The following is a 19,935-nucleotide window of genomic DNA, read 5'->3' as shown; positions in this document are numbered from 1 at the left end:
ATGTGCTTGGGTTTACCTCTATGTTCTCTATGCTGTTCCATTGATTTTCCTTTCTATTTTTGTGCCAGTACCATACTGCCTTGATCACTGTGGCCTTGTAGTATAGTTTGAAGTCAGGAAGCCTAATTCCACCAACTCCATCTTTCCTTCTCAAGATTGCTTTGGGTATTCGGGGTCTTTTGTGTTTCCATACAAATCGGAAGATTCCTTGTTCTCGTTATGTGAAAAATGCTGTTGGTAATTTCATAGGGGTTGCATTGAATCTGTAAATTGCTTTGGGTAGTACAGTCATTTTCACAATGTTGATTCTTCCAATCCAAAAACATGGTATGTTTCTCCATCTGTTTGTATCGTCTTTGATTTCCTTCCTCAGTGTCTTACAGTTTTTGGCATACAGGTCTTTTGCCTCCTTAGGCAGGTTTATTCCTAGGTATTTTATTCTTTTTGTTGCAACAGTAAATGGGAGAGTTTCCTTAATTTCTCTGCTTTTTCATTGTTAGTGTATACCTAAATGTAAGGCCAGACACTATAAAACTCCTAGAGGAAAACATAGGCAGAACACTCTATGACATCCATCAAAGCAAGACCCTTTTTGACCCACCTCCTAGAATCATGGAAATAAAATCAAGAATAAACAAATGGGTAATATTCCATTGTATATATATGCCACATCTTCTGTATCCATTCATTTGTTGATGGGCATTTAGGTTGCTTCCATGTCCTGGCTATTGTAAATAGTGCTGCAATAAACATTATGGTACAAGTTTCTTTTGGGATTATGGTTTTCTTTGGGTATATGCCCAGGAGTGGGATGACTGGATCATATGGTAGTTCTATTTGTAGTTTTTTAAGGAACCTCCAAATTGTTTTCCATAGTGGCTGTACCAACTTACAGTCCCACCAACAGTGCAGGAGAGTTCCCTTTTCTCCACACCCTCTCCAACATTTGTGGTTTCCAGACTTTGTGATGATGGCCATTCTGATTGGAGTGAGGTGATACCTCATTGTGGCTTTGACTTGCATTTCTCTGATGATTAGTGATGTTGAGCATCTTTTCATGTGTTTGTTGGCCATCTGTATGTCTTCTTTGGAGAAATGTCTATTTAGGTCTTCTGCCCATTTGTGGATTGGGTTATTTGCTTTATTGGTATTAAGCTTCATGAGCTGCTTGTATATTTTGGAGGTTAATCCTTTATACAATGGAATATTACTCAGCTATAAAAAGGGATGAGATGGAGCTATATGTAATGAGGTGGATAGAACTACAATCTGTCATACATAGTGAAGTAAGTCAGAAAGAGAAGGACAAATATTGTGTGCTAACTCACATATACGGAATCTAAAAATGGTACTGATGAACTCAGTGACAAGAACAAGGATGCAGATACAGAGAATGGACTGGAGAACTCGAGGTATGGGAGGGGGCGGGGGGTGAAGGGGAAGCTGAGACGAAGTGAGAGAGTAGCACAGACATATATATACTACCAACTGTAGAATAGATAGTCAGTGGGAAGTTGTTGTATAACAAAGGGAGTCCAACTCGAGGATGGAAGATGCCTTAGAGGACTGGGGCAGGGAGGGTGGGGGGGACTTGAGGGGGGGGAGTCAAGGAAGGGAGGGAATACGGGGATATGTGTATAAAAACAGATGATTGAACCTGGTGTACCCCCCCAAAAAATAAAAAATTAAAAAAAAATTTAAAAAAAATTAAAAAAAAAAAAAAAGAATAAACAAACGGGACCTCATGAAACTTCAAAGCTTTTGCACAGCGAAAGAAACCATAAGCAAGACAAGAAGACAACCCTCAGAATGGGAGAAAATACTTGGCAACAAAGCAACGGACAAAGGATTAACCTCCAAAATATACAAGCAGCTCATGCAGCTTAATACCGAAAAAGCAAATAACCCAATCCACAAATGGGCAGAAGACCTAAATAGACATTTCTCCAAAGAAGACATACAGATGGCCAACAAACACATGAAAAGATGCTCAACATCACTAATTAGTAGAGAAATGCAAGTCAAAGCCACAATGAGGAATCACCTCACACTGGTTAGAATGGCCATCATCAAAACATCTAGAAACAATAAATGTTGGAGAGGGTGTGGAGAAAAGGGGACTGTCCTGCACTGTTGGTGGGAATGTAAATTGGTACAGCCACTATGGAAAACAGTTTGGAGGTTCCTTAAAAAACTAAAAGTAGAACTACCATGTGATCCAGTAATCCCACTCCTGGGCATATACCCAGAGAAAACCATAATCCAAAAAGAAACATGTACCATAATGTTCACTGCAGCACTGTTTACAATAGCCAGGACATGGAAGCAACCTAAATGCCCATCAACAGATGAATGGATAAAGAAGATGTGGCACATATATACAATGGAATATTACTCAGCCATACAAAGGAATGAAATGGAGCTATATGTAATGAGGTGGATAGACCTAGAGTCTGTCATACAGAGCGAAGTAAGCCAGAAAGAGAAAAACAAATATTGTATGGTAACTCATATATACAGAATCTAAAAAAAAAAAAAAAAAGGTACTGATGAACCCAGTGACAGGACAAGAATAAGGATACAGATGCAGAAAATGGACTGGAGGACACGGGGTTGGGGGGGGCGAGGGGCGAAGGGGAAGCTGGGATGAAGTGAGAGAGTAGCATAGACATATATATACTACCAACTGTAAAATAGCTAGCTAGTGGAAAGTTGCTGTATAACAAAGGGAGATCAACTTGATGATGGGTGATGCCTTGGAGGGCCAGGACGGGGAGGGTGAGGGGGAGTTGTGGGAGGGAGGGCATATGGGGATATGTGTATAAATACAGCTGATTCACTTTGGTGTACTTCATAAGCTGGTACAAGAGTGTAAAGCAGTTATATTCCAATAAAAAGCTTAAAAAAAAAAAAAACTACAATGAGGTACCACCTCACACCAGTCAAAACGGCCATAATTAAAAAGTCTACAAATAACAAAAGCTAGAGAGGGTGTGGAGAAAAGGAAACCCTCCTACACTGTTTGTGGGAGTGTAAATTGATACAGCCACTATGGAAAACAGTATGGAGGTTCCTTATAAAACTAAAAATAGAATTACCATATGATCCAGCAATCCCACCCCTGGGCCTATATCCAGAGAAAACCATAATCCAAAAAGATACACGCACCCCAATGTTCACAGCAGCACTATTTAAATAGCCAAGATATGGAAGCAACCTAAATGCCCATTGACAGATAAAGATGTGGTATATATACACAATGGAATACCACTCAGCCATAAAAAAGAATGAAAAAATGCCATTTGCAGCAACATGACTGGACCTAGAGATTATCATACTAAGCGAAATAAGTCAGACAGAGAATAACAAATACCATATGACATCACTTATATGTGGAATCTAAAATATGACACAAATGAACTTACTTATAAAACAGAAACAGCCTCACAGACATAGAAATGTATGGTTGCCAAAGGGGAAAGGAGGTGTGGGATGGATAAATTAGGAGTTGGAATTAGCAGATACAAACTCCCACATATAAAATAGACAACAAGGTCCTACTGTATAGCACAGGGAACTATATTCAATATCCTGCAATAAACCATAATGGAAAAGAATGTGAAAAATAATTTGTATATATTCCTTATAAAACTAAAAATAGAATTACCATATGATCCAGCAATCCCACCCCTGGGATATATCCAGAGAAAACCATAATTCAAAAAGATACATGCACCCCAGAATATGTATAACTGAATTACTTCGCTGTCCACCAGAAACTAACACAACATTGTAAATCAACTATATTTCAATTTTTTTAAAAAAAGAGGATGTATAGCTTCTAATCTCTCTAAGGATTCAAGAATCTACAAATGCATGGGCTTGGTGGGAGATAAATTCCTGACTATCACTGCAACGGAGCCCAAATTCCAGCTATTTACTTTCCCTAACCCCTGGCAGTTAGAACCTAGTTATATGACCGAAGCATGCCTTCTTACAGGAGTTGCCAATTTATGGTCCACCAGCATAATCTGGACTACCACCTGTCTTTATAAATAAAGTTTTATTAGAACAAGGCATGTCTGTTTGTTTATGGATTGTGTATGGTTTCTTTCACCCTGCAACAGCAGAGTTGAGTAGTTACAACAGAGATTTTATGACCTGCATACACTTAAAATATTTACTAATTGGCCCTTCAGAGAAAAAAAAAATATCCAGCTCTTATTTTATCAAATAATTCTGTCAGAAATCTTAATTCTAAAATTAGTGATGCAAAAAAAAAGTTATAATTTTGATATTTTTTTGGTAGTGATAGTAGCAGCCAATACCTAGTGTCAGTGCTACCTCTGGTGCGCCAGTGGACCATTGCTATGACAACAGTTTCCAATTCAGATTCATCTTGTAGTTTGATGCTCGGTGTGTTTCTGGGTGCATAGCCTGGTCTTCCTTGACATTCTGCCCATATTTAAACATAGCCTCCAGGCCTTTCCATTGATTCTATGAGTTACCCTTCTAATTATATAATTCTACCTAAGGTAACCGGAGTCTCTGTCAGTTGTAACTCAGAACCTTGAATGGTCCATCAACCTTGCTTTATTCCTGATCCTGAGTAAGATGTTCCTGTTCTACTCCCCAAGGATCTTGTTCTCGCCCTCTAGCATCACTCCTATCTATCAACCTGTAATTTATTGGCTATTTGTCCATTTTCTCTCTAGGACAGGGAGGTTCTTTAAATCAGGACTGAATTTAAAGCAACTCTCTATGGTACTCAGGAAAATGTGAAAGAATATAAGAAAGAATTAACAGGCATGAAGACTCTCGGAGCCAGAAGACCATTATTTTTATCATCAAAATTGCCAAGCTCGATTGACTCATTATCATGTATAAGCAATCTGCTAAGCACTCTACATACATTGTACCATTTCATCTTCATAACAGCTCTGTGACTTAGAAAATATTTTATCCCATTTTATAGATAACAGAATTGTGGAGCATAAAGGTTAGAGAACTTGTTCAAGGACATAAAGCCAGTGAGCAGCAAAGCCACGATTCCAAAACAAGTTGAACTCTAGTGACTGTGCTCATAAGCAATGACTTAAAACAGTTTTACCTGAGACTAGACTAAGTCACAGAAATTTAGCAGCTCCTGACCAATTCCTAGAGGAACCCAATTAGAGTAAAATTAGGATAATTTTCCAACATCTGGATAAGAAAAGAGTGAGTCTACTGGGGTTAGTGACATCATCTTTTGCCACACATACGAAAGACCCCACCCAGATGTGAGGTGAGAAGTCAGCTTACTCTTTCTGTGGAATGGCATTAGTGTTTCTGCTTCTTTTAAAGCCTATGGTTGAAGGTGAAAGAGCTATATGACTGTCAGAAGGGAATACCTAGCTCACTGACCAAAGATGAGATAAAGTAGGGAAAAAGTCTCAGAAAGCAGGAAGTTTCACCTCTGCTTTCATGCAAGAATAGTAGGTGCCTATAGAAGCATAGTAACCACTGGTTACCCAAGAACCGGGCAAGGTTCTTAGGGCATAGTGTTGGTGGCCTGGATGGCTGGAAGAAAACACTGAGAGAAGACAACAGAGACAAAAATGTCCCAAAAGTGGAATGAGCACCCCAAAAGAGAGTGATGAAACTGACCTCATCAGAGTAACTAGCAAAATCTTATTTTGACTCAGTGTGGGATATTGAGAGGTGTACCATGATGGCATTATAAGTTTGTCTTTCGCAATATATACATAGGGCTGCTGAGTTTCTGTCCCTTTATCAAGAATGGCTTTGGATACCCTGGGACCAGCTGTTTTCCAGTAAGTTGAGATAAAATTATTAGACCATCCAGGGAAAAATATTATCAGGTTTCTCGCAGGAGGCTTCAGTCCAGACACACTGAACATCCACTTCGTGTTCAGTACTATCTTAGCCCTGAGCATATCACACAAAATAAAATAAAGCTTTTGTTTTTCAGGACCTTGTACAAGAGACATAAAAGTGAAAAAAATAAAATCAATTGCTATGTAGTAAATTCTAGGAGTAGGTCACTTTGGAGCAGGTACTCTATAGAGTAGCCACCAAGTCTGGCGACATTTGCAAATACAAATACAAATAGTATGTTGATATTATATTTCATTAATGTTAAAATAATATCTAAGTTTCTATAATCAACTAATCTTTTTAGGTTTTTAAGAAGGAAATAACATCTCACATGAGTCTTGAAGGGCAGGTGTCCCAGAGGAGGCAGAAAACATTTGGCAAACTTTAAATCAATTTAATATTGCTAGAGCAGAATTTGGAGGGGTCGTAGGGCAGGCAGGAATTGATAAACAGTGAGGCTGACCACAGGATCAGGGGTCACGTGAAAGCCTTATATCACCAATTAATGAGTCTGGGCTTTATTCTAAAGGGAATGAGGTGATAGTTCTGAAGTTATTACACTTCAGAAGAACAATTCTGGATGAGAGATAATGGGAACGAAGTAGAGATGATCACTGGAGACAACTGAGATTTCTTTTTTTTTTCTTTCTTTCTGTGCATGCTAACATCTTTCCCTGCTCTTTTATTTTTTTTCCTTTTAAAAAGTTTTATTGAGATATAACTGACATACAATAAACTGCATATATATTAAAGTGTACAATTTGATATTTTTCTTCTTATTAGTAATTTATTTTATACACATTAATATATATATGTCAATGCCAATCTCCCAATTCATCCAACAACTGAGATTTCTGCTAGAAGTACTGGTTTAGGAATCTAATATAGTACATGAAGAACAAAAATAGAAGTAAAAATGGCAAGAAATGGGCAGATATGAGAGATATTAAGGAGATTCCTCATAATTCTGATTTCCTCTGAAAATAATTAAGAAGACTGCCTTGAACAAATCTTTGAAACAAATTGTTTTAAGCCATTATAACTTTATTCCTTTTAACATAAAATTGGAAGAGAAAATAATACTTCTTGTAGTATGCGGCTAAGAAATGTATGTGAATTTTTTTAATTTGGCTGACAGTTGGATATTTTAATTAAGGGAAGCACTAAAAATTAATTATTTTAAATCAACAAATTCCTCATAGCAAAAAAGTGAGGGGCCTTCAAAATGTAAAGGATCGCCTTCAAAATAGAAACAACACATGGAAATCAACTTTGTGTTGCTAGCTTATATTTCCAATATATTAATCTAAGTAACAGAGACACTTGTAGAGACATGGATGGACCTAGAGACTGTCATACAGAGTGAACTAAGGCAGAAAGAGAAAAACAAATACCATACATTAACGCATATATGCAGAATATAGAAAAATGGTACAGATCACCTGGCTTGCAAGGCAGAAATAGAGACACAGATGTAGAGGACAAACATATGGACACCTAGGGGGGAAAGTAGGGGGTTGGGGGTGGGGTGGGATGAATTGGGAGATTGGGACTGCCATATATACATTACTAATAAGAAAAAAATATCAAATTATACAATTTAAATACATGCAGTTTATTGTATGTCAATTATATTTCAATAAAAGTCCTTAAAAATAAATTAATTTAAAAAAGTAAGTATACCAAACTTTTATAAATCTGTAAGATACAGATTTGACCAAAGGTATACAATTTATATTGTACAATTATTTAAATCACCTCAACTAAATGACCAGATCGGTTTTGACGTTACCTGAAATTTTAGAGGATATTATAGTGCTCCAATAGAATGCTAATTTCAGTACAGAAGAATGTGTTGAAATCAGCTCATTAGCCTGAACTGCTCATCACTATTTGTTCTTATTCCACTTACCTTTCTTTCCAGTGATCGTGATACTTCTCGCTTTCTTCCTCCCTACCTCTCTTTTTTCCATGGAGAACACTGAAGTGAACTCAAGAATTCCTGGGAGACAGGTATAATCATTTAGTGAAAGGAAAGTGGTACCTACCCTTGTCGGTCCTTGTACATTTTGTTAACTCTTTCCCATTGGAAATCGAGCCGTGAGAGAGCTTCCTGTAGCCTCGCCTTTTCCGCAGGTGTGGCACTTTGCAATGCTGCTGCCTTCTTATCATGAATAACATCAATCCGACCTGAGATTTGTTGCAGGCTGTCTTTTATATTCTGTAATATTGAAATTTTAAAGCAAGTCAGAAATGATTCAGCTGTCTATGGAAAGAAAAGAAAGGAAATTTATCAACCCCCAAGGTAACTAATGGTCTTGCATTTTTAATTTATTGACTTTTAAAAGTCAGTAGCCCTGAAGCCCAGTGATTTCAACATGCCCAAGTTCAATGGGTAATTCATAGTCCTCATCCTGATACAGGTTATCAGTCCTTCCATTTTAAAACTCTATCTTCATTTGACTTCTGTAACGTGAATTTTTCTGATTTTTCCTTCACCTTCCTGTCCACTGCTTCTCACTCTCCTTTATAGGATCTCTTAATATTGGAGTGCTCTAGCTTAGTACTGACACTTCTTTCTTTGTCTATCTGTATTACCTTTTGGTCCCATGACTGTAAATAACCTCTATCTTACAATGACTTACAAACTTACATCTCCAGCCTGGACCTCAACTCTGAAATACAGACTTACATATCTAACTGCTTTCTCTTTTTTTTTAAGAACTTTTATTGAAATACAGTTAACAGACAATAAACTGCATATATTTAGAGTGTACAATTTGGTATTTTTTTTCTTATTAGTAATGTATATATGGCAATCCCAATCTCCCAATTCATTCCCCCTCAACCCTCCCCGTTTTCCCCACTTGGTGTCCATATGTTTGTTCTCTACATCTGTGTCTCTATTTCTGCCTTGCAAACCGGGTGATTTGTACCATTTTTCTATATTCCGCATATGTGTTAATATACGATATTTGTTTTTCTCTTTCTGACTCATTTCACTCTGTATGACAGTCTCTAGGTCCATCCATGTCTCTACACATGTCCCAATTTCATTCTTTTGTACAGCTGAGTAATATTCCATTGTATATATGTACCACATCTTTTTTATCTCTTCATCTGTTGATGGACATTTAGGTTGCTTCCATGTCCCAGCTATTGTAAGTAGTGCTGCAATGAACACTGGAATGCATGTGTCTTTTTGAATGATGGTGTTCTCTGGGTATATGCCCAGTAGTGGGATTGCTGGGTCATATGGTAACTATTTTCAGTTGTGCAAGGAACCTCCATACTGTTCTCCATAGTGGCTGTATCAATTTACATTCCCACCAACAGTGCAAGAACATTCTCTTTTCTCCACACCCTCTCCAGCATTTACTGTTCGTAGATTTTCTGATGATGCCCATTCTAACCAGTGTGAGGTGATACCTCATTGTAGTTTGATTTGTATTTCTCTAATTAGTGATGTTGAGCAGCTTTTCATATGCCTCTTGACCATCCGTATGTCTTCTTTGGAGAAATGCCTATTTAAGTCTTCTTCCCATTTTCTGATTGGGTTCTAACAGCTTTCTTGACACTCGGATGTCTCATGAGCATCTCAAACTTAATATAACCACATTCTGAACTGCATCCCCTTATTCTTCTCTTCCCATTGTTCTCCTTCTTTCAGTATATGACATATCAATTAATAGTTATTTGGGCTGACAATCTTGGAATCATCCTTGATCTTTTTTTTTAAGAACTTTTATTGAGATACAGTTAACAGACAATAAACAGCATATATTTAGAGTGTACAATTTGGTATCCCAATCTCCCAATTCATTCCCCCCCAACCCTCCCCGCTTTCCCCACTTGGTGTCCATGTGTTTGTTCTCTACACCTGTGTCTCTATTTCTGCCTTGCATTTCCTCTCTCATAGTTGTTAGCACTTGCCTTATGTATTGAGGTGCTCCTATATTGGGTTCATATATATTTATAATTGTTATCTCCTCTTCTTGGATGGATCCCTTGATCTTCATGTAATGTCCTTTCCTGTCTCTTGTAACATTTTTTATTTTGAAGTCTATTTTATCTGATATGACTATTGTTACTCCAGCTTTCTTTTGATTTCCATTTGCATGGAATATCTTTTTCCATCCCCTCACTTTCCGTCTGTATGTGTCCCTAGGTCTGAAGTGGGTCTCTTGGAGACAGCATACATATGGGTCTTGTTTTTGGATCCATTCAGCCAGTCTGTGTCTTTTGGTTGGAGCATTTAGTCCATTTACATTCAAGGTGATTATCGATATGCATGTTCCTATTATCATTTTCTTAATTGTTTTGTTTTTGTTTTTGTAGGTCCTTTTCTTCTCTTATGTTTCCCGCTTAGAGAAGTTCCCTTAGCATTAGTTGTAGGGCTCCTTTGGTGGTGCTGAATTCTTTTAGCTGTTGCTTATCTGTAAAGCTTTTGATTTCTCCCTCGAATCTGAATGAGATCCTTGCTGGGTAGAGTATTCTTGGTTGTAGGTTCTTCCCTTTCATCACTTGAAATATATCATGCCACTCCCTTCTGGCTTGCAGAGTTTCTGCTGAGAAATCAGCTGTTAACCTGATGGGAGTTCCCTTATATGTTATTTGTTGTTTTTCCCTTGTTCCTTTCAATAACATTTCTCTGTCTTTAATTGTTGTCAGTTTGACCACTATATGTCTTGGTGTGTTTCTCTGTGGGTTTATCCTGCCTGGGACTCTCTGTGCTTCCTGCACTTGGGTAGCTATTTCCTTTCCCATGTTAGGGAAGTTTTCAACTATAATCTCTTCAAATATTTTCTCAGGTCCTTTCTCTCTCTATTCTCCTTCTGGGACCCCTATAATGCGAATGTTGGTGCGTTTAACATTGTCCCAGAGGTCTCTTAGGCTGTCATCAGTTCTTTTCATTCTTTTTTTCCTTATTCTTTTCTGCATCAGTGATTATCACCATTCTGTCTTCCAGGTCACTTATTCGCCCTTCTGCCTCAATTAATCTGCTATTGGTTCCTTCTAGTGTATTTTTCATTTCAGTTATTGTGCTGAATATCTCTGTTTGTTTGCTCTTTAATTCTTCTAGGTCTTTGGTAAACTCTTCCATCTTTGCATCCAGTCTTTGATTTTCAAAGTCCTGAATCATCTTCACTATCATTATTCTGAATTCTTTTTCTGGAAGGGCGCCTCTTCATCTCCTCTTCATTTGGTTGTTTTTCTGGGGTTTTATCCTGTCCCTTCATCTGGTACAAAGTCCTCTGCTTTTTCATTTTCTCTATCTTTCTGTGGCTGTGGTTTTCAGTTCCACAAGACGAAATACTGCTGATACTGCTTGATACTGCTGTCTGCCCTCTTGCAGAGGAAGCTATCTAGGAGGCTTGTGCATGCTTCCTGATGGAAGGGACTGATGGTGGGTAGGGCTGGATGGGCAGAGCTCAGTAAAACTTTAATCTGCTTGTCTGCCAATGGGTGGGGCTGTATTCACACCTTGTTGGTTGTTTGGCCTGAGGCCACCTAGTGCTGGAGCCCACAGGCTCTTTGGTGGGGCTAATGGCAGACTCTGGGAGGGCTCATGCCAATGAGCACTTCCCAGAACCCCTGCCGCCAGTGCCCCTGTCTCCTCGGTGAGCCACAGCTGCCCCCCACCTCTGCAGGCAACCCCCCAACACCAGCAGGTAGGTCTGGTTCAGTCTCCTGTGGGGTCACTGCTCCTCCCCCTGGGTCCTGGTGAGCACATTTTTTTGTGTGCCCTCCAAGAGTGGAGTCTCTGTTTCCCCTAGTCCTGTGGAGGTCCTGCAATCAGATCCTGCTGGCTTTCAGAATCTGATTCTCTGGGGATTCTTCCTCCCGTTGCTGGACTCCCAGACTGGGAAGCCTGACGTGGGGCTCAGAACCCTGACTTTAGTGGGTAGGCTTCTGCAGTATAACTGTTCTCCAGTCTGTGAGTCACCCACCCAGCATTTATGCGATTTGATTTTAACGCGATTGCACACCTCCAACCGTCTCATTTCGGCTTCTCCTTTGTCTCTGGATGTTGGGTGTCTTTTTTGGTGAGTTCCAGGGTCTTTCTGTTGATGACTGTTCAGCAGTTAGTTGTAATTCCAATGCTCTTGCCGATCTTTCTTTTTTAATCTCCAGTATTCAAATTCTTGGACGACATGTTGACTCTACTTTTAGACCATGTCCAGAATTTGACCACTACTCATTATCTCCCTTGCTATCACTCTGATACAAGCTATCCTTATATCTCACCTAGATTATCACAATAGCTACCTAAATGACCCTCTTGCTTCCAGTCTTGCCCCTCTGCCAGTCAATTCTCCAAACAACAGCTAAAGAAATTCTTATAAAACATAAATCAAATCATATCACTTCTCTTCTCAAACCCTCCAATGACTCCTCATCAAACCCACAGTCTTTTTTGGGTTTGGTCACAATGCGTGGCTTGCGAGATCTTAGTTTCCCAACCAGGGATTGAACCTGAGCCCTGGCAGTGAAAGCACCAAGTCCTAACTACTGGAACGCCAGGGACTTCCCAAACCCATAGTCTTTATCATGGCTTACAAAGTTCTAGACAACTTGGTTGTATGCTGCCTGACATTCTAATCTTATTTTTTTCCTTAGTCTCCTCCAAGTACACACCATTTCGGCCTCGTTAGCCTCTCTGTGTTCCTTGACTGTGCTGAGCATACTCTTGCTTCAAGGTTTCTGCATTTGCTGTTCTCTCTGCCAAAAATACTCTTTCTCTCCAAGACACTTATATGGCTGTTTTCCTTACTTCTTTCTCATCTCAGAAGAGCCTTCTCTACCATTCCATTTTAAGTAGCAGCCCCAACTGCTCTGTATTCCCTGTATTGTTCATTTTTCTTCGTGGCACTTATGACTAACATGAAATTATATATCTACTAGTTTCTCTGCATCACTAGACTAGACTCCATGAGTACAGGCATGCTATCTGTCTTGCTCTATACTGGGTTTCCAGAGCTCAGACCTGTGCCTGGCACATGGTAGGTACCCAGTGTATCTGTGCTGAATAAGTGAAAGTATCTCAAAAATTAACCCCATAATTTTAAAATCCAGGTTATATTTAAGGGGAGAAAAACCACAATGTCATTATGTAATAAAAATCTTTTAAAATATTAACATTCAAAAAATGCTAAAAATTTACATATGTCTAGTGTGAATTTGATTATTTTGCTCACTTGAACTGTCAAAGACAACTTAATTGAGTAAACATTTATTGAGCTCTTTCACGTACATGGATTAATACAGAGAAAGCAAAGGTAGGTGAAGCCCAGTTTTATGTGTTTGTTTTGAAGAAGTTTTAAATTGATCTTTATTGAGATAGTAAGGGAGGATGTGGTTTAGAAAATTGAAGGAAACAATTATAGTGTAGAAGTCCCAGCTACATGATCAGAAATTATTTGATGAGTGGTCTAAGTGGTACCAAATTTTTTCTCAAAGTGCAGAAAAGGAATGAATCATATAGCATATATGGTCACAAGTCAAGGAAAGGGCTCACAAAGGAAGTGCAATGTGGGGAAGACATTGCCGAGTAGTTGAAGTGAAAAGGACATCACACTTAGTAGGTAATATACATGCAAAGACAGGGAACATGAGCAGCCATATTTGATTGACTTCTCAGAGATGTACAGGATCAGGGAAGATGGGGCAGGAAACAGAGGCTGGAGATGATTAAAATACTGCATGTAATTCAATAGACACTGGGGAACCATGACATATATGTGTGTCTGTCTGTGTGTGTGTGTGTGTGTGTGTGTGTGTGTGTGTGTGTGTGTGAATTTCAAATATATACAAAAGAAGAAAAGGAAGATAGTACAAATAGTCCCCATGAACCTATTATCCACGTGCCAACACTTATGAAACCATGGACCATTTTGTTTCATTCTATTTCCACCCATTCACCTCCTCAACTGGATTATTTTGAAACAAATTGATATAATATTTTATCCATAAAATATTCATCATGTTTCCAATATACATGAATTATTTTCAAGGAAAGTACACATAATATCATATTCTACATCTAAAAACTTTAAAATATTGTTACTGTAATCAAATTTCTAGTCAGCCTTCATAATTGAGTTGAATTGAGAAAGTTGTTTAGGAAGGAAATCTGGCAGAACTCCGTGACTGTGTGTTGGGTGAAGAAGAGGAAAGACTTGAATAACACCCAGGTTTCTGGCCTAAGCATCCAGATGAAAACTGGTATCTGAGTAAAATGATTTCAGGTGGAGGAACAGGTTCTGTGTGGGCATGCTTGTGTGTGTGTGTGTGTGTGTGTGTGTGTAACTGATGATTTCCTTTTGGACACAATCATACTGAGAAGGCTTTGTTATCAGACTGTAGATATTCAATAGGTAGTTGGCATCAGATTTTGAGGAGAGGAATGAGATGGCAAATATTGTTGGGCCATACGTATTCTCACATTTCCACATGGTCTGGGCTTTCTGAGAAAAGAGCACTGGCATCTGGGTTAGAGGATAATTGAACAGCAAACATACCTTGGAGTTTAGATTAGTGCATTGTTCCAGGGAGACTCAGAAGCTTATCTTTCTTGGATCCCTTTGCTTACATTTCAACTTACATTCTGAGGATAACAGACCTAGACCTTCCCCTCTCTCTGGAGAGGATTTGTTTACATTCCAGAGCAAAGGTCTCTCTCTCTCTCTGTTTCTCTCTCTCTCTTCCACCCCTCCTCCACCTACCCAAGTCCCTCCATGTCTGTCTTTCTGTCTTCCTGTCTCTATCACATGTGCCAACTCCCTTATATAAGGTCTGATGTTTATAATGTTGAGGTTGCTCTCTTGTACTGCAACCCCTGCATGCACAGATAAACATCTGGCCCCCACTGCACGTCTCATAGGGATTTGGGGCATGAGGACCAGTGCTAAGATGCTCTTGAGTAATTAGTGATATGTTCTCTGATCCAGAGATCACATGCTTCCTGTCAGGATAAATAAGTATAGTTGACCCTTGAATAACATGAGGGTTAATTCGTGTATAGTTTACACTTGGCCCTCCACATCTGCGGTTCCTCTGCATCCACGGATTCACCCAAATAGTACTGCAGTATATACTATGGAAAAATGTCCACATATAAGTGGATCCATGAAGTTCAAACCCATGCTGTTCAAGGGTCAACTGTATAAATATAAACACTTAACAGGTAGCAATAAAATGAGCATTTTTGCTGACTTACAGGCAAAATTGGGGAGGATTTCAACCATGTGTGAGATGGAGACTAGGCTAGTTAGGGGAGTACCTGTTGCTGAGACTGTAGCTTCCCAGAAGGCAGGCTCTGAAGCAAACCCCACCAGTCAGACTGGGCAGCAGGAAAGAACTCATGGGTAGATCTTAGGGAGCTTTCCTGCCTCATTCTAAGACTTCATGACTGTGATGCGTGGGGACCTTCCTTAGCAGAAGATGGGTGTATAGAAGCTGGTGAGGATATAGATAATATCAGTTTTAAGGGGCAAAAATCAATGCTTACAAGGGGACCCTGAGAAAAGCAGCTGTGTTCCCAGGTCTGTAAATGAGCCACACACGATGGTATGGGTGATGTAAACGAATTTCAGAAAGACACATAGAGACAGAGATAGAGACAGATACGGGGGACGGGGAGGGGAGGAGAGAGAGAGATTGTAAAATTCCAAGGTGTTGTCTTCAAGTCCATGAATACCTTGTGATTAGAAGGTTCCATTATTGTTGTTGTTGTTGTTAAGCAACTCAATTTAACTCTGCGGTCGGAATATGTATCTAACAGGTCAAGTATTACATTCCCATATGAGGGAATGGAAGGCATGCCAACAGCGAAATAGCCTGTGAGATTACTTATCTGGAGAGATGCAGGTTAAAACTGTCTTCCGCCAGTGTTACGTACAGAATTGCTAGTCATTGGAAAATAGTAGGTGTTGTTTCATTGCAGGAGAGATGGTCAAATTGTCCAGAAACATTTGTCAGAGTGAAAGCGTGAAAAGAATTGCCTAAAGATGAACCTTTGTGGAAAGCAGAGGTCGAGGATGGAGATGAATATGTCCAAGGAGTAGATCTCACCAGACCTTGGAGAAGAATCAGAAGAGTAAAATATTTTAAAACTAAAGGAAGAATGAATAACAGGAGGGAGGGAGGGAGCCGCCAACTAGTCAAGTGGATCTAGGAACAGGAGTAAAAAGTCAACTGCAGATATTTTGGAGGCTATTGGTGATCTTATCAAGAGCAACCTCAGCATCTTGAAAGTGTGGAAATGTACATCTGGACAGAGAAGACTGTCTTCCACTACCATCCTCTTTCACTACAAAATTCAAAAGCTTAGTACTACACTACGATGTGTTTTATTTGACATAAGACATTGCTTTATGGAGGAAAAGTTTACTACGAATAAAAACAAAACTGAGAATGTAACAAAAATTTTAAAAAGATAGAATGGATCTGGTATATGTTACCAATACCCTAAAAGTCACTGCACTCAAGCAAGCCTCTTATATTCGTTCGTTCTTTTATCCATCTGGCAAAATTTCATTACAAACTCCTGATGGCTCTGAGCCTAGAGTCTTGGGTGGAATATTTAGGGCTACCCTAATAGTCATGTCAGGTGCAGCAACATGACCTCTTTGCTGCTGCTTCTGTTAACTCTGCTGAACTGCACAGCCTGACAAAATGACCTTCACCAATGCCTGCACTAGCTTAACCCCTGTTGATATGAGTCATGGACTCCATGTTAGCGTGGCTGCCAGCCCAAGGGCAAAGATCCAGAACTGTGACAAGTTCTCCACTTGGTACCAAGCATCCAGGTGACTGACAGGCTGATTACTGAAATTTACACTGGGCCAACTAGCCCCATTTGTCTCTGTGTTGGGGGCCCAAACACGTAAAATGAATAGGTGTAATTTCCTACAGGAGTAAAATTCAAGAGAAGGGAAGGAGGATCTTCCCCACTGGTCTAAAAGTAATCCATTTATGGCTTTGATGTGGAGCGTGTGTGAGAGAATATATATTCTTTTTCTGATGATTTGAGCTTGCAAAGCTTCCTGATTTTAATCCAAATCTCTAGAGAGCTCCCAATTCTCTGGAAAGTGGTAGAATTGCTGAGAATCGAGTTACGAACAGTTTCAGCAATGTTGGGCAGCATGTTGCAAAGGCAGGAAAACTTTCTGTCTTAAATGAGAAAAGCAAAAAGCAAAAACTGGGGCAGGAGATGTCATACTCCCTGGATATCTAGATAATAGCTCCTTGGTGCATTCTCAGAGAATGCTGTCAAAATTGGCTGGAGTCCAGGAAATCCTTTTTAAAGTCCCTACACATACTCTTGTCCCTGAGGCATTGCACACAGAAAAATGGTATATGCACCAAAGAAAATTCTGTAGCAGTTTCCATAGTTTAAAGTCAGAGATGAGATCTTTTATAGCTTTTTACTATTTTAGTTGGTCTAGAAATAAGTGATCTTTATAGTTTCTGACCCTCTAAAAATGAAACCATAGTCCCTGTAGTTGCTATGGTGATAGAAAAATCCCTAGGATCACTATAGAGTGTATTATTTCCATTTCTCTCCCTGAAATCGTTCCTTATCTTACCTGAAAATATAATGGCAAAATGAGGAAGCACCCACTTTTTAGTCAACTTCTCTCTTGATGTTGACATGCCCCTATGAAATGACCTCTCCACTTCGCATTTCAATTCTGTGAGATGTTCATTTGTTAGCCACTCTTCCTGGAAATGAAAATTTCAATTTCTGGAAGGTACTCATACATGAGTCTATATAATTTAAGTCCTCAATATTTCAAAATAGCATCCTTGCCACTCTGGTTCACAGAATCAAATAAGTTAAATGAGACCCATATTTATACACTTTTAATAGAGGAAATTTTGATGGTGAAGGAACTTTCACAACTAAAGATGAAGTCTAGATATGTAAAAGAAGGAAAAACAGAAGACTATGAACTACATTGGTTTAACTCACATTTCGAGGTGAAAACCCTGTTGTTTAAGAGTTCATTGATAACGCAGACATAATAATATAGGCCTCAGCTGTGAGATAAAGAATATTTAGAGATGTGGGTCTCCCTTTAAGAAAAGAATCAGTTTTTTAAGGGGATTCATAACACAAAACAATTTGAACCTGTAAGTACTTTGTTTATGCAAGTATTGTGCAGGAAGTGTCTTTAATGAGCTAAAAAGAGAAACTAGAGACTACAGACAATTGATGTAGGGAACCAAACATGGGACCTATTTGCCAACTAATCAGGCTGAGATAAAAGGTCTCAAGTAACTTAATTTAACTAGGCTCTGTTCTCTGCCGTTTAGGTTTTTTTTCCATTTAATGTAAAGCAACAACTACTCCCTTGCTGTCACAATGTTTCACTACAGAGCATGCCTCTACCCACCTAAATGGTAAATCTATTTATATGAATGTCAAACTAGATACTATAGAAAATCAACAGAGCTGGAGTAGGAGACAGTGATATCTGATACATCAAACTTATTAATTACATCTGATGGAAATAAACTTAAACAGGGACTTAGTGAATTTTTAATGTCTTTCCTTACTTATAGCAAGTTGTTTTATAATTACTCTGAAAAGTGCCTATATGAGTTATATTTCTAAAAGTGCTATTTAAAATGGCACATTGCTGTCGTGCCTTCTCTTTAGTCATGAAAATAAATGGGCACCTCACACATGAACAACATAAAATTCAGTTCAGCACTTGCTCAAACTTTAGCACACAATTAGAAAATGAGGATGTCTATAATTTATAGGTATCCTTAAGCCTGTTTTATACCAAGAAGTAAGCTCAAACACAGGTTCATGAGTTTAAAACTCTTACTGAGGTAATCTTTTAAATAAGAGGTTGATGATAGGATGTGTATACAAACATTAACCTCAAATTTTTTCTACTTTAAAGTTTGTAATAAAATATTCAGAAATTATTTATAAAATATTTACTTCAAATTTTGCAAGTGCTCCCTTAGTAAAAGTGTTTCCATAGGGGAAAAAAAGCTATTTAAAATTGAAACCATATAGTTTCAGATATATAACAAAATAATCTAAAATATAAGATAATATGAAATTGTCTAGTGTATATTCCCCCAAAAACTGACTTCCATATTTCAATTAAATTCTGGCATAAAATATATTGAACTTCATTTAAAAACTATAAAATTGCTTTCTAGTGATTCTTGGGCTTTTATGTCCTGGAATGACTCATGTGAGCAGATGGCTATAAATACCTATAGTTGACATTTTTTAGCATATTTACTTCTGGAAGAAAACTTCTATTTGGTTCACTAATAGCTTCTTCATTACATCTTTTCCCGCCTCTGCAGCATTCAGTACTGCTCAGCACGGCCTTCACCACACAGCCCTGGCCTCCGTCGTCTTACCAAGTTCTGCTAGGCCTCAGGTTTCTCTCCGCTTCTCTGAGATCTATAGCTCTGCCTTCAGCCATTAACAACAAATATCTGTTGTAAACCTACCACGTGCCAGATACAGTCTATGTACTGGTGATATCATAGTGAGCCAGAAAGACAAAATTCGGCTTTCTCTGTGAGCCCACAAGCACTTTGCTGTAGCTTTTAGCAGAGTCAATCATTCAATGGCTGAATCCTGACATCTGCCGATGCCCCACTACTGGGCACCCTTAGTGAATCTATAGCACCATCCTGACATCTTGCCTATCCCATTTTCCACCTCCGGCAATAAGATGCAATTGTGTCAAGGACATATTTAGATCACGGGAGTGGCTGAGAGTCTCCTCAGAGGTGGGGTTAGAGGAAAGAGGGCTGGGAAAGGAACATCAGAAAAACCCGTATTTTGTGAGCAAGTGTGGAAGAAGAACGAATGAATGATGCCTAAATTTCTATCTCTAATTGAGATGATCTTCTGAACTTTGGCTTATATACGAGGCTGAGTCAAAAATTATCTGCACTCCAGTTACATTAAAACTTCTGTAAATTCTACAGCCAGAGTGTGGATAATTTTTGACTCACCCTCGTATACCCAATATGTCTCTTGATATTCACTAGATGTCTAATAAAGATTTT

At 38.8% G+C, this 19,935-nt stretch overlaps 1 protein-coding gene across 5 annotated transcripts in view; it reads right to left on the bottom strand.

The window, feature by feature from the left end:
• The window catches only part of DMD (dystrophin), a 1,940,210-nt gene that overhangs the window by 1,112,978 nt on the left and 807,297 nt on the right, over nt 1-19,935 (bottom strand). For all 5 annotated transcript variants that reach the window (XM_057717394.1, XM_057717395.1, XM_057717398.1 and 2 more), the window contains one exon: nt 7,926-8,098. In XM_057717394.1, coding sequence (XP_057573377.1) covers nt 7,926-8,098 — 173 coding nt within the window. The remainder of the gene's footprint in view (nt 1-7,925; nt 8,099-19,935) is intronic.

Source organism: Hippopotamus amphibius, chromosome X, assembly GCF_030028045.1.
Source record: "Hippopotamus amphibius kiboko isolate mHipAmp2 chromosome X, mHipAmp2.hap2, whole genome shotgun sequence".
NCBI classification, from domain to species: Eukaryota; Metazoa; Chordata; class Mammalia; order Artiodactyla; family Hippopotamidae; genus Hippopotamus; species Hippopotamus amphibius.
Note: the sequence above shows the minus strand (reverse complement) of the source record. Positions and strands in the feature narration are given on the sequence as shown.